The following is a 23,511-nucleotide window of genomic DNA, read 5'->3' on the forward strand; positions in this document are numbered from 1 at the left end:
AGGGCCAGGCTTCCCCACTAATGATGGGCTGGGCCATTCTCTCTCTCTGGTGCCAATCCCCCACAGAACATCTTCCTGGGAGAAGACATCCGGAAGCAGCTGCCCCAGGAGTCGGCCTCCTTCGATCAGATCAACGCCAGCTGGAAGACCATCATGGACAGACTGAACAAGGATAACAACGCGCTGCGCGGGACGCATTTCCCAGGTAGCTGCTGCTCCCCTTCTCTCCGGACCCCAGCCACAAGTCACCTGCCTCTTCCCACCTTACACTCCGGACCCAGCCTAGGCCCTGTTTCCTGCCACTGAGCCACCTCCGAGAGCAGTGATCTCCTCTCGTCTCTAGCTCCTGAGGGGAGTCTGCTCAGGAGGAGTAGGACTATAAGGTGGCTAGAAAGCTGGCTAGATCGTCGGGCTCAACGGGTAGTGATCAATGGCTCCATGTCTAGTTGGCAGCCGGTATCAAGCCGAGTGCCCCAGGGGTCGGTTCTGGGGCTGGTTTTGTTCAGCATCTTCTTTAATGATCTGGGTGATGGGATGGATTGCACCCTCAGCAAGTTCGCAGATGACACTAAGCTGGGGGCAGAGGTAGATATGCGGGAGGGTAGGGATTGGGTCCAGAGTGACATAGACAAATTGGAGGATTGGGCCAAAAGGAATCTGATGAGGTTCAACAAGGACAAGTGCAGAGTCCTGCACTTAGGACGGAAGAATCCCATTGACTGCTACAGGCTGGGGACCGACTGGCTAAGCAGCAGTTCTGCAGAAAAGGACCTGGGGGTTACAGTGGACGAGAAGCTGGATACGAGTCAGCAGTGTGCCCTTGTTGCCAAGAAGGCCAACGGCATATTGGGCTGTATTAGTAGGAGCATTGCCAGCAGATCGAGGGACGTGATTATTCCCTTCTATTCGGCACTGGTGAGGCCACAACTGGAGTATTGCGTCCAGTTTTGGGCCCCCCACTACAAGAAGGATGTGGACAAACTGGAGAGAGTCCAGCGGAGGGCAACAAAAATGGTTAGCGGACTGGAGCACATGACTTATGAGGAGAGGCTGAGGGAACTGGGGTTATTTAGTCTGCAGAAGAGAAGAGTGAGGGGGAATTTGATAGCTGCTTTCAACTACCTGAAGGGGGGTTCCAAAGAGGATGGAGCTCGGCTGTTCTCAGTGGTACCAGATGACAGAACAAGGAGCAATGGTCTCAAGTTGCAGTGGGGGAGGTCTAGGTTGGATATTAGGAAACACTATGTGTCACGGACTCACAGATCGTGCCCACTCCTGGCCCTGTGCGGTCCGTGGGGGGTGCCTCTTTCAGTGCAACAGCCCTTCTCAGGGGTCCACTCTCTCTTGGGGTCAGGCCCCACCCCCTCCTAGAGCCGCACCTCTCTGAGCCTTAGCATGTCTGTCTCTGACGTGGGCCCCCTCAGGGAGTCCACTCGCTCTGGACCCACCGGGCCTCCACCCCCAAAGGGGTTGATGCGACCCTGTTCTCTAGACCGGAGTGACTCTTAGCCAGCATAAAACAGGAGGATTTATTGAGAGTTGAACACAGCACCGGAAACTCTCAGGGCCTCAGGCCTAGCCTCCCTCAGCCCAGCACATCCCAGTCTCTCTGCATCCAGGTGGGCTCTGCCTGCTCCCCCTCTCCAGCCCAGAGCCCCCCTGCTTCCCAGCTGGGCATCTGAGCTCCCCGGGCCCCAAGCCCCGCCTCTGTCCATTGTCTTCTCTCCAGGTAAACAGGGCCGTAAACTGCGGCCTTCTGTCCTCTGGCTGGAACCGGCTGGTTAGGTCACTGGGTCCTCACTCTGCAGCCCATTGTTCTCCCACTGGCCAGAACCAGCTGCAACTCCTGAGCTGGGTCTCCAGGTCGTCAGGTCACCGGTCGCTGGGGTATCCATCCTCCAGGCCATTGGCTGGGGTCCCACATTCCCTCTCCGGTCCTCTGTAACAACAAACTCCCTCTCCCCTCCCCTCGTTAAACCAGTAACACCTGGGGAAACTGAGTCCCACCCCCTCCGCATGCAAACCATTGAAACCTCACCGAAAACAAGAAAAAACAAGAAAATCCCCCACTTCGTCACACTATTTCACTAGGAGGGTGGTGAAGCACTGGAATGGGTTCCCTAGGGAGGTGGTGGAATCTCCTTCCTTGGAGGTTTTTAAGGCCCGGCTTGACAAAGCCCTGGCTGGGATGATGTAGTTGGGGATTGGTCCTGCTTTGAGCAGGGGGTTGGACTAGATACCTCCTGAGGTCCCTTCCAACCCTGATCTCTATGACTCTATGAGTAACTGGCTCAGAGGCCTCCAAAGGAGATTCAGTGCTGCATGGTGGTGGCTCAGTAGGGGGCACTCTCCCCTCTCAGCCAGCGCTGACCCCAGTGGAGTGCTAGGGCTCTGAGCCCCAGGGAGAGAGGGTGGAGGTGAGGGTCATTCTCCTCTGAGTCAGGGCTGAGCCCAGGTCCCTAGCATGGGGCTTGGTCCCTAGCATGTGCTGCAGGAGCAGGGTGCGGGGCTCCGGAGGGGCCGGCGCTGGTTACACAGAAGAGCGCTTCGTGGAAGCAGCCCCCTTTAAAAGGCTTGATCTTGCTTGTGGCCCCTTTCTCGTCCAAGTGGAAAGCGAGGCCATTGCTTGCAGGATGAAAGGTTGCAGCACCTTGAGGTCTGGGGCTGAGGCTGATCAAACTCACTACACCTAGGGCTGAGGCCGGGAGACAACAGGGTTCCCCCCCTGAAGATCTGCCAGGGTGACTCGGAGCCTCATGGGGGCGAGGAGCGGGGATCAGGGATGGAAGGGGGTGGGTTCAGGGGAACCTGGGGAGCGGAGAGGGCGGGCCAGGACTTGACCTTGCTGCTGAAGGCCAAGGGAGGGACCATGTGACCTGGCTGGGGTGGGGCCAGCAGGAGTCAGGGGTCCCGTGGCGCTTTCCCCCCAGGCCTCCTGGACAAGCTGGTGGAGATGAACAGTGCCCTGGAGGAGATCCAGAAATCCCTGGACATGTACCTGGAGACCAAGCGCCACATCTTCCCCCGCTTCTACTTCCTGTCCAACGACGACCTGCTGGAGATCCTGGGCCAGTCGCGCAATCCCGAGGCCATCCAGCCCCACCTTAAGAAGTGCTTTGACAACATCAAGTCCCTCAAAATCCAGAAGGTCCGGAGTCAGCCCCAGGCCCAACCTCCTCCTGCCCCTGGTCCTTCTCTCCATTCAACCCCGGGGCCTTGGCTAAATCCCAACCTGGGTGGTGCCATCCGGCTTCCCCAAAGCCAGAGAGGGGATTCTCTCTTGTTTAACAATGCGGGGGAGCTGGTAGCAGTCACCATGCACCTCCGCAGAGTGACTGCACCTCAGCACTGAGCGAGGGACCCCTGTATAAACAGCTATCCCAAGAGGTGGCTGCATCTCAGTACCGGAGGAGGGAACCCGTCTAAACAGATTCTGGATTGGGAGGGTGACCTTGTGGTTACAGCAGAAGGGGACAGCTTCTGCCCTGGTACAGCCAGCTGCTAGCCCCTCTGAATTTGAGCCCCCAAACCCCTTCCCCCCCCTTTGGCCCGCCCTCGGGCTCTGATCTTCATGCCCACCTCACCCGGAGCACAGGAGTCCGGGAGGCACTTGGAGATGGTCATGAGTCTTCTCCTCATTTCTCAGGTGGGAATGGGCAACAAGTCCGAAGCCGTGGGCATGTACTCCTTGGACGGGGAGTACGTGGAGTTCGCCCACTCAGTGCTGCTGGAAGGGCCCGTGGAGGTGAGGGCTCTTTGGGCCAGCTCTGGGCGGTGGGAGCTGGGGCTTTGGGTAGCCCAAGCCTGGTTCCTCTGCCCACCCATGCACCAGCCCGTCCTCGGGCACCTCCGTTGGCTCCCCAGCTCTGGTCCGATCCAATTCAAAATCACTCCCACTCCTGGGTCTGCGGCAGCCTTACCACTGCGGGTGCCAGCCCCTCTCCCCTTTCAGACCTCCGCTGTGAAATCCCCTCTGCCCCCCGGCGCCAGGCCCTGGGTCGGTGGCGCCTGCTTTGCGAGGGAGATGAAGTTAGTGCAAAGGAATCGGGTTGCATTGCCCTGAAGAGGGGGCAGGGGGAACCCCCCTAGACGTCCCCTCAGCCCCTCGTCTGCCTCCCTCCCAGGAGTGGCTGTGTGACGTGGAGCGGGCCATGCGCCTGACCCTGAAGGAGCTGCTGAGGAACTGCCGCCTGGCCCTGAAGAAGATGCTGACGAAAAGGGACAAGTGGGTGAAGGAGTGGGCCGGACAGGTGACTGCTGCGCCTCCAGGGCACGGGGGGCCGCGGCTCGGCCAGCAGCTCGGGATGGCCTCTGGGCCACAGGGACTGGCCTTACAGCCTGATCCAGCTCCACTGAAGTCAGTGGGAGTCTTTCTATTGCCGTGGGTTGGATCAGGCCTTTGGTACACTCAGGTCATACGTGAAATGAGTTTGGTGAGCCTCAGTTGAACACGGGGAGGAGGGTTCAGAATTTAGAGTAGAGGATTGAGTGTCAGGACTCCTGGGTTCTCTCCCCGGCTCTGGGGAGTGGGTCCTAGCCATCAGAGCAGGCACTAGGGAATTAGAACTCCGGGCTCCGTACCCTGGATTTCATTCTGCCAGAGCTGGGAAAGTCACTTTCCCGGCGTGCGTCTAAGTATTCCCCCGCGTAAAAGGGATCCAGTGACCCTGACCCCCCTGGGTAAAGTGCTTAGAGCCCCTAGGCTGGGGGGAAGGCACTCCTAAGTGATCAGGCCGGGCGGAGGAAGAGGGACGTGGGGCCCAGGACGAATGGTCATTTCTAGGATTAGGGTATTGGAGGTCTATGGGCAGGGGGCTCCCCAGAATTGAGCTCGGGGCTGGGGAAGAGGGGATTTGCCAGTGCCCCTCCCTCCACCCCACTCCTCGTCTCTTGCAGATGGTGATCACTGCCAGCCAGATCCAGTGGACGATGGACGTCACCAAGTGCCTGGCCAACTGCAAGGAGCGAGGTGACAAGAAATTCCTCAAGGTCATGAAGAAGAAGCAGGTGAAGGGGAGAGCGCGGCACTAGCCATGCGCGCATTCGCACACCGTCACTGGCCCTCCCAGGCACGCTCACGTGCTCGCACACGTGTACACTGCTCACTACTCCACGCCCTCGCATATGTCTGATCACTGGCTGTTTCCTCGCTAGGTGTCCCTGCTGAATAAATACTCGGAGGCCATCCGGGGCAGCCTGACCAAGATCATGCGCCTGAAGATCGTCGCGCTGGTGACGGTGGAAATCCATGCACGGGACGTCATAGAAAAGCTCTACAAGAGCAGCTTGATAGACGTGACGTCCTTCGAGTGGCTAAGTCAGCTCCGCCTCTACTGGGACAAGGTGAGGATGGACTGGCCTCTGAGCGAGTGGGGCCCACACTGCCCCCTGCTGGCTGGATGTGTGTATGTGGGGCTAGTTCTGTCGCCCCCCTGTGGGGCAGAATCAGTCCTAGCTACATGCCCTCGTCTGCATCACTGCCCCCTGCTGTTCCACCTCAGCAGCTGCACTGAGCAGAGGGGAAGATGTTGCCTCCAACGTTCCTGTAATTCCCGGCAGTTTGCTGTCCTGCTTGGGCCGTTAGCCACCTCTCTCCTCCTTGCTCTCGCCAGCTGCCTCAGCCACCGGCTCTGTTTCACCCCCTCCCTTTCCCTATGGGCTGCCCCCGGTGTCCATTGCCAGGGACGGGGTCCAATATACAATCATAGAAACATAGAATATCAGGGTTGGAGGAGAACTCAGGAGGTATCTAGTCCAACCCCCTGCTCAGAGCAGGACCAATCACCAGCTAATTCATCCCAGCCAGGGCTTTGTCAAGCCAGGCCTTAAAAACCTCCAAGGATGGAGATTCCACCACCTCCCTAGGGAACCCATTCCAGTGCTTCACCACCCTCCTAGTGAAATAGTGTTTCCTAATATCCAACCTAGACCTCCCCAACTGCAACTTGAGACCATTGCTCCTTGTTCTGTCATCTGGTACCACTGAGATCAGCCGAGCTCCATCCTCTTTGGAACCCCCCTTCGGGTAGTTGAAGGCTGCTATCAAATCCCCCCTCATTCTTCTCTTCTGCAGACTAAACAATCCCAGTTCTTCTTCGAGTGCTTGCTCATATCGATTCCAATTAGGTGTGCGCGCGCCGTGTGCACTACCGTCGGAGAATTTTCTACCCTAGCAACTCCCGGTGGGTCGGCTGTGGAGCCCCCTGGAGTGGCGCCTTCATGGCGCTGGATATATACCCCAGCCGACCCAGCGCCCCCTCAGTTCATTCTTACCGCTCGTGACGGTCGTTGGAACTGTGGAGCGCGGCATAGCTGTTCTCCACTCTCCCTAGCTTTACTTGTTAGTTCTTGTAGATAGTTGTTGGTTATATACTTATATATAAGTAGTTTGTTGTTAATAGTTTTGTAGAGTAGTTATAAATAGTTAGCGGGGGTTAAGGGGGCTTTTATCCCCCCTTTCCCCCCCGGCGCGCAGCCGGGCTCATGCCCAAGGCTCTTGGCTTTAAGCCGTGCGCGACCTGTGCTAAGCCTATGCCAATGGGAGACCCTCACGACTCTTGTCTGAAGTGTCTAGGGGAGTCTCACCAGACGGACAAGTGCAAGATCTGCAAGGCTTTCAGGTCCAGGACCAAAAAGGAGCAGATGAGGCGGTGGCGGGCACAACAACCTCAGGCCCACCTCCAATAGACCTCCGTGCCCACCAAGACCTGTTACGTAGGGTGGCACGGAACATGGACCTACAGGCAGAGGAGATAGTGGAGGTGGAGGACCCGGTGGTGAGCATCCTCTCAGCTGATGCCCCATCCCGGGTGGCGTTGCTCATTATTCGTACGATCCAGGCTAATGCTAATGCCATATGGCAAACCCCGGCCTCCATCCCTCCCACTGCCAGAGGTGTAGAGAGGAAGTACTTTGTCCCCTCTAAAGACCATGAGTACCTCTATACACACCCTCCGCCGTGTTCACTAGTAGTCTCCTCAGTGAACGCAAGAGAGCGTCATGGTCAGCAGGCAGCAGCGCCCAAATCGAAGGACGCAAAATGCTTTGATTTGTTTGGACGTAAGGTTTACTCAGCGGGGGGTCTGCAGCTCAGAGCCGCAAACCAACAGGCGCTCTTGAGTCGGTACAATTACAACTCATGGAATTCCATGGGTAAATTTAAAGAGTTGGTCCCCCAGGACTCGAGAGAGGAGTTCGGGGCCCTAGCGAAGGAAGGTAAAAAGGTGGCTAGGACCTCCTTGCAGGCCTCCCTGGACATAGCGGACTCTGCCGCCAGGACACTAGCGTCTGGGATAGCCATGAGACGCGTCTCCTGACCCCAGGTTTCGGGGTTACCGCCAGAACTGCAGCAGACCCTGCAAGATCTGCCGTTCGAGGGCCAGGGGTTGTTCTCGGACAATACGGACTCTCGGTTGCAGAGCCTCAAGGACTCCGGAACCATCATGCGCTCCCTGGGGATGCATGTCCCAGGACCCCAGCGCAGGCCCTTTAGGCCCCAGCCACAAAGGTTCTACCCTCCTCCTCCTCGTCCAAGACAGGACTTCCCCAGAAGGCGGGGGCGAGGTGGTAGACGGAGGTCCACTGGCCCCCACCCCGGTCAGAACCAAGGCCCTCCTAGATCACCTTCAGGACCTAGACAAAATTTTTGAAGGTGCGGTCGAGGACGGCGTGCTAGCCACTACCCAGGATCCATTCCCTTTATTTTGGGATCGCCTCTCCCGTTTCCACTGTGCTTGGTCCCTTATAACCTCGGACCGTTGGGTCCTTCGCACGGTAGAGAGGTGATACGCTCTCCAGTTTTCTTCATTCCCCCCCCCCCCGTCCCTCTTCAGGGACCCTTCTCACAAGCATCTCCTTACACAGGAGGTTTTTGGGCTCCTCTCTATGGGGGCCATAGGGGAGGTTCCGTCAGAGATAACGGGCAGGGGGTTTTACTCCCGCTACTTCCTGATCCCCAAAACAAAAGGGGGTCTGCGACCCATTCTAGACTTACGTGGACTCAACAAATTCATAGTAAAGTTGAAATTCTGCATGGTCTCCTTGGGGACCATCATCCCTTCCCTGGATCCTGGAGACTGGTACGCCGCCCTCAACATGAAGGACGCATATTTTCATATATCAATCTACCTCCCACACAGGCGCTTCCTTCGATTTGTAGTAAACAATGTGCACTACCCCAATTTGCCGTCCTTCCCTTCGGCTTGTCCACGGCTCCAAGAGTGTTCACCAAATGTATGGCTGTCGTGGCAGCATACCTTTGTCGACAGAGGATACAGGTGTTCCCGTATCTAGACGACTGGCTGGTGCACGGCCACACCAGGGAGCAAGTTCAAGCTCACGTCCAGATAACACTGCAAACATTCCACGAGTTAGGCATTTTACTCAACAAAGAAAAGTTCACTCTGGAGCCAACCCAGAGAATAGAGTTTATTGGGGCAGTCTTAGACTCCAGACTCGCCCGAGCTCTTCTGCCAGACACTCGGTTTCACACCATCACAAACATCATCCACGGACTCCAGGTCTTCCCGATCACCACGATAAGGACATGCCTCGGCCTGTTGGGACACATGGCCTCTTGCACTTACGTAACCAGGCATGCCAGACTTCGGCTTTGTCCACTTCAGGGCTGGGTATCATCGGTGTACCATCCTTATCGGGACAACCTGAACATGGTGGTCACGGTTCCAAACTCGGTCTTGACCTCTCTCACCTGGTGGCTGGACCACAAGGTGGTTTGCGCAGGAGTGTCATTTCACGCCCCACAACCCTCCCTGCACCTGGTCACGGATGCTTCATCTCTAGGTTGGGGCGCTCACCTCGGGGAGCACCATGCACAGGGCCTGTGGACCGCATCCCAATTAGCTCTGCACATCAATGTCCGAGAGCTGATGGCGGTGCGCCTAGCCTGTCAGGCATTTCTCGGTCTCCTACATGGTCGTTGCATGTCAGTCTTCACAGACAACACCACGACCATGTTCTACATCAACAAGCAAGGAGGAGCCCGGTCGTCTCTCCTATGCCAAGAGGCCATTCGCCTGTGGGAGTTCTGCATTGCCCACTCGATACATCTCATGGCATCGTTCCTCCCTGGAGTCCAGAACACTCTAGCGGACCGTCTCAGTATATCCTTCCAGACGCACGAGTGGTCAATTCGCCCGGATATCATCCATTCCATCTTCCAGAGGTGGGGATTTCCCCAGGTCGACCTGTTCGCCGCACGAGCCAACAGGAAGTGCCACTTGGTCTGCTCCCTCCAAGGGCGATCTCTGGGCTCCCTGTCGGACGCTTTCCTGCTATCGTGGAAATACCAGCTGTTCTACGCTTTTCCTCCATTCCCACTGGTCCACAGGGTACTGCTCAAGCTACGCAAAGACAAGGCACGTATGATTCTAGTCGCTCCAGCTTGACCAAGACAGCACTGGTACACCACGCTTCTGGAGCTATTGGTACAAATTCCGATCACGCTTCCCTTGTGCCCGGACTTGATCTCTCAGGACCACAGCTGACTTTGTCACCCCGACCTGCAATCGCTCCACCTTACAGCGTGGATGCTCCATAGCTGAATCGGACAGAGCTACAATGCTCACATCCCATGCAACAGATTCTGCTGGGAAGTAGAAAGCCCTCTACACGGACCACTTACTTAGCCAAGTGGAAGCGTTTCTCCTGTTGGTGCGAGCAGCGAGCCACACCCCCCCTTGCAGGCGTCAATTCCACTTATACTTGAATATCTCCTATCCCTAAAACAGCAGGGCTTGGCGATATCTTCGGTCAGGGTTCACCTGGCTGCTATATCGGTGTTCCACCCAGGAGAGCTCGCTTCCTCGGTCTTCTCTAACCCGATGGTCGTCAGATTCCTCAAGGGCTTAGACCGTCTATACCCACAGCAACGTCAACCGGTTCTGGCGTGGGATCTTAACCTGGTTCTCTCCAAGCTCACAGGGCCCCCGTTCAAGCCATTGGCTACCTGCTCACTCCTTTACCTATCTTGGAAGACAGCCTTCCTTGTAGCCATCACTTCAGCAAGGCGTGTTTCTGAAATCAGGGCGCTCACGTCTGAGCCTCCATACACAGTCTTCCATAAAGACAAGGTGCAGCTTCGCCCCCACCCTGCCTTTCTTCCCAAGGTGGTATCAGCTTTTCATATGAACCAGGATATATTTCTCCCGGTCTTCCATCTTAAGCTGCACGCCACCCATCAAGACCAGTGTATGCACTCCTTGGACGTACGCAGGGCCCTTGCGTTCTATATTGAGCGTACGAAGCTGTTTACGAAGACGACGCAACTCTTTGTTGCAGTGGCTGACCGGATGAAAGGCTTACCGGTCTCCTCACAGTGCCTGTCCTCTTGGATCACGTCCTGCATTCGTGCTTGCTACGACCTGGCTGGTGCCCCGACGCCGCGCCTCACCGCCCACTCCACGAGGGCCCAGGCCTCCTCAACTGCCTTCCTGGCTCATGTCCCGATCCAGGACATTTGTAGAGCAGCGGTTTGGTCATCGGTCCACACCTTCGCTGCTCACTATGCGCTTGTACAGCAGTCTAGAGATGATGCTGCATTCGGATCAGCAGTTCTGCACTCAGCAATGTCTCACTCCAACCCCACCGCCTAGGTAAGGCTTGGGAGTCACTTAATTGGAATCGATATGAGCAAGCACTCAAAGAAGAAAAAACGGTTCTTCTTCGAGTGCTTGCTCATATCCATTCCATTAGGTGTGTGCGCGCCGCGTGCACGATCGTCGGAAGATTTTTACCCTAGCAACACCGGCGGGTCGGCTGTGGAGCCCCCTAGAGTGGCGCCTTCATGGCGCTGAATATATACCCCAGCCGACCCGGCGCCCCCTCAGTTCCTTCTTACCGCCCCTGACGGTCGTTGGAACTGTGGAGCGCTGCTTAGCTGTTCTCCACTTTCCCTAGCTTTTCTTGTTGTATCATAGTTGTAGTTATAGTTATAGTCTTAGAGTTTGTTGTAAGTTAGTTAAGTAGTTTTAAAGTTGTTCTAAATAGTCCAGGGGGTTAAGGGGGTCGTCTCCCCCCTTTCTCCCCCGGCCGCGGGGCCGGGCTCATGCCCAACGCTCCCGGCTTCAAGCTGTGCGCCTCCTGCGCTAAACCTATGCCCACGAGCGACCCGCACGAATCTTGTCTGAAGTGCCTGGGAGAGTCACACCAGACAGACAAGTGTAAAATCTGTAAGGCCTTTCGTCCGAGAACGAAGAAGGAGCGGGACTTTCGGCTCAGGCAACTTCTGATGGAGGCGGCTCTTAGCCCGGACGCTCCTTCCACGAGCAAGGCCCCGGCACCTAGCACCTCGGTGCGCAGTGCCCCGGCGGCACCGGCTGCGACGACCACGCGAGTGGCGTCAGACAAGCCTCCCCGGCACCGGACCTCGTCGGCACCGCAGACACAGCAAGTGCCTCGGCGCCGGTCCTTATCCCCAGGGCATAAAAAAGCCCATAAGACGGGGACATCAGTGCCGAAGACGCCAGCTCCCCCAGTGTCGGGGGTAGAGCCGCGTCCACCGGTGGAGCAACGGAAACAGTTGCCTCCGGCACCGTCGACTCCGGCGCCGAGGCCGTTGAGTCCGGTGCAAATAGCGTCTCCCCCCAGGCCGGCGGTGATACAGTGCCTCCCGTCGACTCCAGAGACCTTCGCGGCGGCGAGAGACTTAATAGCTCTCACGGAGCCGGCACCGCCTCAGCCACCGGCACCGACTGCACCGTTGACTCGCCCGGTCCAGTCGAGGGGGAAACCTGCTTTGATGCGCCCACCATCACAAGGGCTGGAACCTCGGCACCGGTCCAGGTCCCGAAGCAGGTCCCCACGCCGCTCGCAGTCCCGGCGCCGAATATCGTCTCGGCACCGGTCGTACTCGCGGCCAAGATCTACTTCGCGGCACCGTTCTACGTCTCGGCACCGCTATGATCGTCGGCACCGATCAACGTCGAGACGTAGTTCTCGGCACCGCTACGGTCGGCGCTCGACGTCGAGGGGTCGCTCCCGGCACCGGGCATACTCCAGGTCCTCGTCGAGGTCCAGATCCGACTCCCGGCACCGACGAGGTCATCGGCACCGGTCGCGGTCCCGGCACCGATCGCCGGCACCGCGCAGAGATAGATCATCTCCGGACCGGCACCGTGCGGCACCGCAGCCCACCGGGATGGTTTCATCTCTCTCGGCACCGCCATGGCCGTCTAGATCGGTGTCTCGCTCCTCGGAGGACTTGTCGAGATCGGCATACCCCCCTCAAGGGCGCGCCGATGAACAAAATTTCGGCCACTGGCAGGAGATGGCAGAGGACCAATCTCATGGACCATCTCACTGGTCGTTTTGGACCCCGTGGGCATACCACCAAGAACAAGGGGCTCCAATACCATCGACCTCTCGCTCGGGTCACTCGGTTAGAAGGGCCCCAGAATCCACCATCTCTCGGCCTCCGCCAGGAGGCATGGAGGCTTCGGTGTCCACGCCACCCGACACCAGGGACCCAAGTGCAGGTGATGCCCCGGCCCAAGAGCAAGGGGATCAGGACCCCCCCTTGGATCCGGTACCACCGGAGGCATCCTCTTCCTCCTCTCCGGACGAGGCAGTGGCGGGCACTTCATGTACGGGTCCCCCTCCGATAGATCTTCGGGCTCACCAGGATCTCCTGCGTAGGATGGCCCGTAATATGGACCTGCAGGCGGAGGAGATAGTGGAGGTGCACGACCCGATCGTGAACATCCTTGGAGCAGATGCCCCATCGAGGGTGGCGTTACCTCTGATCCGCACGATCCAATCGAATGCGGATACGATATGGCAAACTCCTGCCTCCATTCCACCCACAGCGAGAGGGGTGGAAAGAAAATACTTTGTCCCCTCTAAGGACTATGGGTACTTGTACACCCACCCCCAACCGTGCTCACTGGTGGTGGAATCAGTGAATGCACGAGAGCGCCACGGCCAGCAGGCTGCAGCGCCTAAATCAAAAGAGGCTAAGCGGCTCGACCTGTTTGGCCGTAAGGTCTACTCAGCCGGAGGGCTACAACTGAGAGCGGCGAACCAACAGGCGTTACTGAGCCGCTACAATTTCAACTCCTGGAACTCTATGGGGAAGTTTAAGGAGTTGATTCCCCAAGAGTCCAGGGAAGAGTTTGGAGCCATGGTAGAGGAGGGCAAGAAGGTGGCTCGGACCTCCTTGCAGGCCTCCTTGGACATTGCAGACTCAGCGGCGAGGACCCTGGCTTCGGGCATCGCTATGCGCAGGATCTCCTGGCTTCAGGTTTCGGGTTTGCCTCCGGAGCTGCAGCAAACCCTACAAGATCTGCCTTTTGAGGGGCATGGATTGTTCTCGGATAAGACGGACTCCCGCCTGCAGAGCCTCAAGGACTCGAGAACAATCATGCGCTCCCTGGGGATGCATGTTGTGGGCCCCCAGCGCAGGCCATTTAGGCCGCAACCTCAGCGCTTCTACCCCCCCCCGCCTCGTCAGAGACAAGACTCGGCCCGGAGGCGAGGGCGAGGTGGTAGAAGAAGGTGGACCGGCCCTCAACCCGGCCAGAACCAGGGGCCACCTCGACCACCTTCAGGCCCCAGGCAGAACTTTTGAAGGTGCGGTCGAGGACGGCGCCCCAGTCATCCCCCAGGATCCAGCCCCCTCCTTTCGGGATCGCCTCTCCCACTTCCACCGTGCTTGGTCCCTTATAACTTCGGACCGTTGGGTCCTCCGCACGGTGGAGAGGGGATACGCTATCCAGTTTTCTTCTATCCCCCCCTCCTCCCCCCCTTCCCCGTCCCTCTTCAGGGACCCTTCTCACGAGCAACTTCTTATACAGGAAGTTTCTACGCTCCTCGCTATGGGGGCCATAGAGGAGGTTCCAGTGGAATTAAGGGGCAGGGGATTCTACTCCCGTTATTTCCTCATCCCCAAGTCCAAAGGAGGTCTGCGACCCATCTTGGACTTGCGCGGACTCAACAAATTCGTAGTAAAGTTGAAGTTCCGCATGGTCTCTCTGGGGGCCATTATCCCTTCCCTCGATCCTGGAGACTGGTTTGCCGCCCTCGACATGAAAGACGCATACTTTCACATCGCAATTTACCCGCCTCACAGACGCTTCCTGCGATTCCTAGTAAGCAAAGTGCACTATCAATTTGCAGTCCTTCCCTTCGGCCTATCCTCGGCCCCAAGAGTGTTCACGAAATGTATGGCTGTTGTGGCAGCGTACCTTCGTCGGCAAGGGATACAGGTGTTCCCGTACCTAGACGACTGGCTGGTACGCGGTCGTACCAAGGAACAAGTTCGCGCTCACGTCCACATAATAGTGCGCACATTCAACAAGTTGGGTATCCTACTCAACAAGGACAAATCCACTCTAGAACCTACCCAGAGAATAGAATTCATCGGTGCGGTTCTAGACTCCAGACGCGCACAAGCCGTCCTGCCAGACAATCGCTTTTGCACCATCACGAGCCTCATCCAGGGACTCAAGGCCTTCCCAACTACCACGGTGAGGTCGTGCCTTACCCTCCTGGGTCACATGGCTTCATGCACGTACGTAACCAGGCATGCCAGACTTCGGCTTCGCCCACTCCAGACCTGGGTGTCATCAATATACCGCCCACATCGGGACAGCCTGAATATGGTGGTCACAATCCCGAACTCGGTCCTGACCTCCCTCACATGGTGGCTAGATCACAATGTGGTTTGCGAGGGGATGCCGTTTCACGCCCCACAACCCTCTCTGCACCTGGTCACAGACGCTTCATCTCTGGGTTGGGGCGCCCATCTCAACGAGCACCATACCCAGGGCCTGTGGACTGCACCTCAGCTAGCCCTACACATCAATGTTCGGGAACTGATGGCGGTGCGCCTGGCGTGCCAGGCATTTCTCAATCTCCTACGTGGCCGCTGTGTGTTAGTTCTCACCGACAACACCACGGCCATGTTTTACATCAACAAGCAAGGAGGAGCACGTTCGTCAATTCTATGCCAAGAGGCCATTCGCCTGTGGGACTTCTGCATCGCCCACTCAATCCATCTCACGGCATCGTTCCTCCCTGGAGTCCAGAATACTCTGGCGGACCGGCTCAGCAGGTCCTTTCAAACGCACGAGTGGTCTATCCGTCCGGACATTATACATTCCGTCTTCCAGAAGTGGGGGTTTCCCCACATAGACCTGTTTGCATCTCGAGACAACAGGAAGTGCCACGTGTTCTGCTCCCTGCAAGGTCGAGCTCCGGGCTCCCTCTCGGATGCGTTTCTCCTTCCCTGGAAAGACCACCTGTTTTATGCCTTCCCTCCGTTTCCTCTGGTCCACAAGGTACTGCTCAAATTGCGCAGAGACCAGGCACAGGTAATTCTGATCGCTCCAGCGTGGCCGAGACAACATTGGTACACCACGCTGTTGGAACTCTCGGTTCGGACACCGATCCCGCTTCCGTTGTATCCGGATCTCATCACGCAGAACCACGGCCGGCTGCGTCACCCCGACCTGCAATCACTCCACCTCACGGCGTGGCTGCTCCATGGTTCACCCAGGCAGAGCAACAGTGTTCTCACTCTGTCCAACAGATTCTGCTGAGCAGTAGGAAGCCCTCAACACGGACCACATACTTGGCCAAGTGGAAGCGGTTCTCCTGTTGGTGCGAACAGCGAGCCACGTCCCCGTTGCACGCACCTATCCCTCTCATTTTGGAATATCTCCTCTCCCTAAAACAGCAAGGGTTGGCGATATCTTCAATTAGAGTTCACCTGGCCGCTATATCGGCCTTCCATCCAGGGGAACTCGCGTCCTCGGTATTCTCTAACCCGATGGTCGTTAGATTCCTCAAGGGCTTAGACCGGACGTACCCACAACAACGTCAGCCCGTTCCGACGTGGGACCTCAACCTGGTTCTCTCCAAGCTCACAGGTCCTCCATTCGAGCCACTGGCCACCTGTTCACTTCTGTACCTGCCCTGGAAGACAGCCTTCCTCGTAGCCATCACCTCAGCAAGGCGCGTTTCTGAACTCAGGGCGCTTACATCCGAGCCCCCTTACACAGTTTTCCACAAGGATAAAGTGCAGCTTCGTCCACATCCTGCCTTTCTCCCTAAGGTGGTTTCTCCTTTTCATATCAACCAGGATATATTTCTCCCGGTCTTTCATCCTAAACCACATGCTACTCGCCAGGATCAACGTTTGCATTCTCTGGACGTACGCAGGGCCCTGGCATTCTATATTGACCGCACAAGGCACTTTAGAAAGACGACGCAACTCTTCGTTGCAGTGGCCGACCGAATGAAAGGCTCACCGGTCTCCTCACAACGCCTATCCTCCTGGATTACGTCTTGCATCCGGACTTGCTATGACCTGGCAGGTGTCTCAGCACCGCACCTCACCGCTCACTCCACGAGGGCCCAAGCTTCCTCGACGGCTTTCCTGGCGCAAGTTCCGATACAGGACATTTGTAGAGCTGCGGTTTGGTCGTCAGTCCACACATTTACAGAACACTATGCACTAGTGCAGCAGTCCAGGGACGATGCTGCCTTCGGATCAGCAGTTTTGCACACAGCAATGTCTCACTCCGACCCCACCACCTGAGTTGGGCTTGGGAGTCACCTAATGGAATGGATATGAGCAAGCACTCGAAGAAGAAAAGACGGTTACTCACCGTTGTAACTGTTGTTCTTCGAGATGTGTTGCTCATATCCATTCCAAACCCGCCCTCCGTCCCCACTGTCGGAGTAGCCGGCAAGAAGGAACTGAGGGGGCGCCGGGTCGGCTGGGGTATATATTCAGCGCCATGAAGGCGCCACTCTAGGGGGCTCCACAGCCGACCCGCCGGTGTTGCTAGGGTAAAAATCTTCCGACGATCGTGCACGCGGCGCGCACACACCTAATGGAATGGATATGAGCAACACATCTCGAAGAACAACAGTTACAACGGTGAGTAACCGTCTTTTACTCACCTTTGTAACTGTTGTTCTTCGAGATGTGTTGCTCATATCCATTCCAAACCCGCCCCCCTTCCCCACTGTCGGAGTAGCCGGTAAGAAGGAACTGAGGAGGCGCTGGGTCGGCTGGGGTATATATCCAGGGCCTTGAAGGTGCCACTCCAGGGGGCTCCACACCCGACCCACCGGGTGTTGCTAGGGTAGAAAATTCTCCGACGCTCGTGCACGCAGCGCGCGCACACCTAATTGGAATGGATATGAGCAACACATATTGAAGAACAACAGTTACAAAGGTAAGTAACCGTTTTTTCCCTCAGCCTCTCCTTGTAAGTCATGTGCCCCAATCCCCTAATCTTTTTTGTTGCCCTCCTCTGGACTCTCTCCACTTTGTCCACATCCCTTCTGTAGTGGGGGGCCCAAAACTGGACACAGTACTCTAGGTGTGGCCTCACCAGTGCCGAATAGAGGGGAATGATCACGTCCCTCGATCTGCTGGCAATGCACCTACTTATACAGCCCAAAATGCCGTTAGCCTTCTTGGCAACAAGGGCACACTGCTGACTCATATCCAGCTTCTCATCCACTGTAACCCCCAGGTCCTTTTCTGCAGAACTGCCACTTAGCCATTCGGTCCCCAGTCTGTAGCAGTGCATGGGATTCTTCCATCCTAAGTGCAGGACTCTGCACTTGTCCTTGTTGAACCTCATCAGATTTCTTTTGGCCCAATCCTCCAATTTGTCTAGGTCCCTCTGGACCCAATCCCTACCCTCCCGCATATCTACCTCTGCCCCCAGCTTAGTGTCATCCGCAAACTTGCTGAGGGTGCAATCCATCCCATCATCCACAGATTAATGAAGATATTGAACAAAACCGGCCTCAGGACCGATTCCTGGGGCACTCCGCTTGATACCGGCTGCCAACTAGATATCGAGCCATTGATCACTACTTGTTGAGCCCGACAGTCTAGCCAGCTTTCTATCCACCTTACAGTCCATTCATCCAGCCCATACTTCTTTAACTTGGTGGCAAGAATACTGTGGGAGACCGTATCAAAAGCTTTGCTAAAGTCAAGGTGTACCACATCCACTGCTTTCCCCTCATCCACAGAGCCAGTTATCTCCTCATAGAAGGCAATCGGGTTGGTCAGGCATGACTTGCCCTTGGTGAATCCATGTTGACTGTTCCTGATCACCTTCCTTTCCTCCAAGTGTTTCAAAATGGATTCCTTGAGGACCTGCTCCATGATTTTCCGGGGACTGAGGTGAGGCTGACCGGTCTGTAGTTGCCCGGATTCTCCTTCTTCCCTTTTTAAAACATGAGCACTATATTTGCCCTTTTCCAGTCGTCCGGGACCTCCCCCGATCGCCACAAGTTTTCAGAGCTAATGGCCAATGGCTCTGCAATCACATCAGCCAACTCCCTCAGCACCCTTGGATGCAGCGCATCTGGCCCCATTGGACTTGTGCATGTCCAGCTTTCTAAATAGCCCTTAACCTCTTCTTTCACCACTGAGGCTGCTCACCTCCTCCCCATGCTGTGTTGCCCAGCGCAGCAGTCTGGGAGCTGCCTTTGTCTGTGAAGACCGGGGCCAAAAGAGCATTGAGTACTTCAGCTTTTTCCACATCATCTGTCATTAGGTGGCCTCCCCCATTCAGTAAGGGTCCCACACTTTCCCTGACCTTCTTCTTGTTGCTAACGTATCTGTAGAAACCCTTCTTGTTACCCTTCACATCCCTTGCTAGCTGCAACTCCAGTTGTGCTGTGGCCTTCCTGATTACACCCCTGAATGCTCGAGCAATATTTTTATACTCCTCCCTAGTCATCTGTCCAAGTTTCCACTTCTTGTAAGCTTCCTTTTTTGTGTTTAAGCTCACCGAAGATTTCTCTGTTAAGCCAAGCTGGTCACCTGCCATATTTAGTATTCTTTCTGCACATTGGCATGGTTTGTTCCTGTGCCCTCGATAAAGCTTCTTTAAAATACAGCCAGCTCTCCTGGACTCCTTGCCCCCTCATATTAGCCTCCCAGGATATCCTGCCCATCAGTTCCCGGAGGGAGTCCAAGACTGCTTTTCTGAAGTCCAGAGTCCGTATTCTGCTACTTTTGTCAGGACCCTGAACTCGACCATTTCATGGTCACTGCTGCCCAGGTTGCCACCCACTTCTACTTTCCCTACCAATTCTTCCCTGTTTGTGAGCAGCAGATCAAGAGGAGAATGGCCCCTAGTTGGTTCCTCCAGCACTTGAACCAGGAAGTTGTCCCCAACACTCTCCAAAAACTTACTGGATTGTCTGTATTGCTCTCCCAGCAGATGTCAGGGGGATTGAAGTCCCCCATGAGAACCAGGGCCTCTCATCTGGAAACTTCAGTTAGTTGTTTGAAGAAAGCCTCGTCTACTTCCTCCTCCTGGTCTGATGATCTATAGCAGACATTCACCATGACATCACCCTTGTTGCTCTCGCCTCTAAACTTAACCCAAAGACTCTCAACGGGTTTTTCTCCAGTTTCATACTGGAGCTCTGAGCAATCATACAGTGCAACTCCTCCACCTTTTCTCCCCCGCCTGTCCTTCCTGAACAGTTTCTACCCATCCATGACAGTGCTCCGGTCATGTGAGTTACCCCACCAAGTCTGTTCTTCCAGTCACATCATAGCTCCTTGACTGTGCCAGGACGTCCAATTCTTCCTGCTTGTTTCCCAGGCCTCGTGCATTCGTGTACAGGCACCTAAGCTAACTAGCCAATTGCCCTGCTTTCTTGGTATGAATCAGGAGGCCTCCCTTGTTGCACCCTCCTCCTTGCGTTTCCTCCTGATATCCCACTTCCCTCCAGGCTTAGGTCACCATCCCCGGTGACCCTAGTTTAAAGCCCTCCTCACAAGGTTAGCCAGCCTGCCGGCGAAGATGCTCTTCCCTCTCTTCGTTAGGTGGATCCCATCTCTTCCTAGCAATCCTTCTTCCTGGAACAACATCCCGTGGTCGAAGAATCCAAAGCCCTCTCTCCGACACCACCTGCATAACCACGCATTTACCTCCACAATTCGATGGTCCCTACTTGGGCCTTTTCCTTCACCAGGGAGTACCTGGTGGGAGCTCCATTGCTTGAGACAGAGTCCCCGGGACTAGTACTGCCCAACTCCGGGTCCCTGTGGAGCTCTCTGCCATGTCCGGTGCTCCCCCAGCCCTGCTCCCTGCTTTTCATTGCTCCTTTGAGGTGGCAGCGCGGCCCAGTGGGCTCAGCACGGGATGTGGAGCTGGGAACTCCGCAGCTTCACCTCCACCTGGCCTCGGCCAAGCCCCTTTTCCAGCTGTGCCTCCTTTTCTCCCCAGCAATATGACCCACCTCCCCGGGTGGGGGCGGTCAGAGGGCTAACGGGTTTGTGTCTGCAGAGTGCCAGGGTACAGCAGGAGAGGGGATGAACCTGACCTCATGGGCTGCCGGATGGATTCCCCTGGGACCTGCACAGCCATCCTCTCTGCAGTCTGATGAGTCTCTCCCTTGGTGCCTGCTTGCCCTCTGTCACGGGAGCCCCATGGGCAGGTGTGGGAGTCCAGAGGCCTGGCTCTACTTCCCCCACATTTCCCTCGGCAGGATCTGGACGACTGTGTCATCAGGCAAACCAACACCCAGTTCCCCTACGGCTACGAGTACCTGGGGAACTCCGGACGCTTGGTCATCACGCCGCTCACCGACAGGTACAGGCACGGTGTGCCCAGCCCCTGCCGCTGCAGGGCGGTCGGCAACCCCCCAGGGCACGCTGGGAGTTCAGGGGGATCACAAGAGGCACCTAGAGCTCGTTGGCTAAGTTAAGGTGATCGCTTGATCCCTGACAGTGAAGCTGATGAGGCCGCGTGCTTTGAGATCTCCTGAAGAAAGTGCCACAGGAGAGCTAGGGACTAACTGCTGAGCTTATCATAGAATATCAGGGTTGGAAGGGACCTCAGGAGGTATCTAGTTCAATCCCGTCAAAGCAGGACCAATCCTCAGACAGATTTTTGCCCCAGGTCCCTAAATGGCCCCCTCAAGGATTGAACTCACAACCCTGGGTTTAGCAGGCCAATGCTCCAACCACTGAGCTATCCCTCCCCCCTTTTTTGGCTTCATGATGGCTTCAGCTGAGGTCTGTTTCCGAGGCAGAGGGGCTGGATGGGCAGGAGAAGAGCAGAGTGGACATCAGAGTGAGGGAGAGAGGAGATCCCAGTGGCGGATGGCCTGTGGGCGGGCTGGGGAAAGCAGGGAGATTGATGTGTGATCTCCCCTCTCTCTTTTCAGGTGCTACATCACTCTGACCACAGCCCTCCACCTCCACCGGGGAGGGTCTCCCAAAGGCCCTGCCGGCACAGGGAAAACGGAGACTGTGAAAGACCTGGGCAAAGCCCTGGGCATGTATGTGATTGTAGTGAACTGCTCTGAAGGCCTGGACTATAAATCCATGGGGCGCATGTACTCGGGCCTGGCTCAGGTAAGGGGTCAGGCCACTGCACTGGCTCCAGAGCCCATGGGTGCTTCCCAGGGCTGGGACTCCCAGACCCACTCCCCTCCCAGAGCTGGGGACAGAACCCAGGAGCTCTGGCTGCTGGCCCCCCATGTTGTAACTATTAGACCCCACTCCCTCTCCGGGGCAGGGTGTGAATGGGGGGATCTGTGCGCTGCAGCTCCACCCCCACCTTTCTGCTCTCGTCCCACAGACAGGAGCCTGGGGCTGCTTTGACGAGTTCAACCGCATCAACATTGAGGTGCTGTCTGTGGTGGCCCAGCAGATCCTCTCCATTCTCTCTGCCTTGGCCGCCAACATGACCTCCTTCATCTTTGAGGGCCATAAGATCAAGCTGGTGTGGTCCTGTGGCATCTTCATCACTATGAACCCAGGTAGGAGACACGGGCGTGCCCACGGAAAGGTCTCTCTCGCTGGCGGAGTCACTGGCTTGGGTGTGGCAGGCCCCTTCCCCATTCAGAGTTCAGATGGGCACCACACGGCCACTAGGGAACAACACAAGACCAGCCCGTCCCTATGCAGGGGCCTCGGCTCAGAGTCCCAGGCCTGGGGTCGGGGTAAAGGGAGCGGGGCGGAGATGGCAGGTGGCCAGGGCTAACGTGCTGCTGGGTGCCATGAGGCAGGTTACGCCGGACGCACAGAGCTGCCCGACAACCTCAAGTCCATGTTCCGACCCATCTCCATGGTGGTGCCGGACTCCACGCTCATCGCAGAGATCATCCTCTTCGGAGAAGGGTTCAGCAACTGTAAGGTACTTGCGGGCCTGGGGCCGCCGGGTCTCAGAGAGTCGCCCTCGGGAGCGCTTGTGGCCTGGTCAGTGGGTCCACTCCCTGCCGGGCTCAGAGAATGGGACATGGGGCCTTTCCCGTGTGGGTGGCGCGGGCTCCCATCTGGCCCCAAGATTGGGGGACCAGCTGGCCAGGGTGAGGGGGTTTCTGCTCTTGGGGGTGCTGGCTCTGGTATGGCCCCAGGTTGGAGCCGTGGTTGTTAGAAGAGGGTCAGGGGACGGCAGCCTGGGGTGAGGTGGGGGTTCCCGGGGCTCTTAGCGAGATGCCCCCTCCGAAGCCTGGTGCCCCAGTCCCCCGAAATGGAGCCAGTGTGCCCCAGGCTACCCCGCTCCCCGCTGACGGGCTCCGCTCTGTCCCAGCTCCTGGCTAAGAAGGTCTACACCCTGTACTCGCTGGCAGTGCAGCAGCTGTCCAAGCAGGACCACTACGACTTTGGCCTGCGGGCGCTGACGTCACTGCTCCGCTATGCCGGGAAGAAGCGCAGGGTGCACCCCGACATCATCGACGAAGAGGTGAGGTGCCCCCGGGATCCTGCGTCCATGCCAGGCGGTGTCGGGCTGGAGGGGAGTTTTGCTGGCGTTTTGGCCATGTGGCACGACGCAGTCAGTGTGCCAGCCGGATCCCCAGTACCCCAAGGGTGCCCGGCTCCCCTGGCTCTCCTGGTGGCACGGGCAGTGCTGGAGGGGAGTTTTGCCGGCGGTTTGGCTGTGTGGAGCAACGCAGTCAGTGTGCCAGCCGGATCCCCGGCACCCGAGGGTGCCCGGCTTACCTGGCTCTCCTGGTGGCTTTCAGATCCTCCTGATGGCCATGAAGGACATGAATATCGCCAAGCTCGCCTCGGTCGACGTGCCCCTCTTCAACGGCATTGTCCAGGACCTCTTCCCGGGCATCGAGTCGCCGGCCATTGATTACGGGAAGGTCAGCTAACCGGCCCGGCCACTCAGCTGGGCTCCTTCCCCCGGGGCTGGAGCCAAGGAGCCAAGTGAGACGGAGCTCAGCGCCCTCTAGTGCCAATAGGCTGCACTGCCGAGGCACTTCCTTCCAGAGAGCAGGAGACAGGGAGCTCGGAGTCCTTGGTTTTGTTCCCAGCTCGGGGAGGGGAGCAGGGTGTAGAGGTTAGAGCGGGGGGGCCGGGAGCCAGGACTCCTAGGTTCTCTCCCTGGCTCTGGGAGGGGAGTGGGGGCTGGTGGATGAGAGCAGGGAGCCAGGACTACTGGGTTCTCTCCCCGGCTCGGGGAGGGGAGTGGGGGCTGGTGGGTCAGAGCAGGGAGGCTGGGGGCCAGGACTCCTGGGTTCTCGCTTGGTTCTGGGAGGGGAGCA

At 57.1% G+C, this 23,511-nt stretch overlaps 1 protein-coding gene across 1 annotated transcript in view; it reads left to right on the plus strand.

The window, feature by feature from the left end:
• Positions 1 to 23,511, plus strand: part of DNAH2 (dynein axonemal heavy chain 2) — a 149,087-nt gene that overhangs the window by 61,176 nt on the left and 64,400 nt on the right. The window contains 12 exon segments of the mRNA XM_065570348.1: positions 67 to 205; positions 2,931 to 3,148; positions 3,647 to 3,745; positions 4,125 to 4,250; positions 4,897 to 5,007; positions 5,155 to 5,343; positions 20,500 to 20,603; positions 21,181 to 21,370; positions 21,597 to 21,777; positions 22,027 to 22,154; positions 22,551 to 22,703; positions 22,984 to 23,109. Of these exon segments, the coding sequence (XP_065426420.1) occupies positions 67 to 205; positions 2,931 to 3,148; positions 3,647 to 3,745; positions 4,125 to 4,250; positions 4,897 to 5,007; positions 5,155 to 5,343; positions 20,500 to 20,603; positions 21,181 to 21,370; positions 21,597 to 21,777; positions 22,027 to 22,154; positions 22,551 to 22,703; positions 22,984 to 23,109 (1,764 nt within the window).

The sequence above is a fragment of the Chrysemys picta genome, chromosome 16 (genome assembly GCF_011386835.1).
Source record: "Chrysemys picta bellii isolate R12L10 chromosome 16, ASM1138683v2, whole genome shotgun sequence".
Taxonomy (NCBI): Eukaryota; Metazoa; Chordata; order Testudines; family Emydidae; genus Chrysemys; species Chrysemys picta.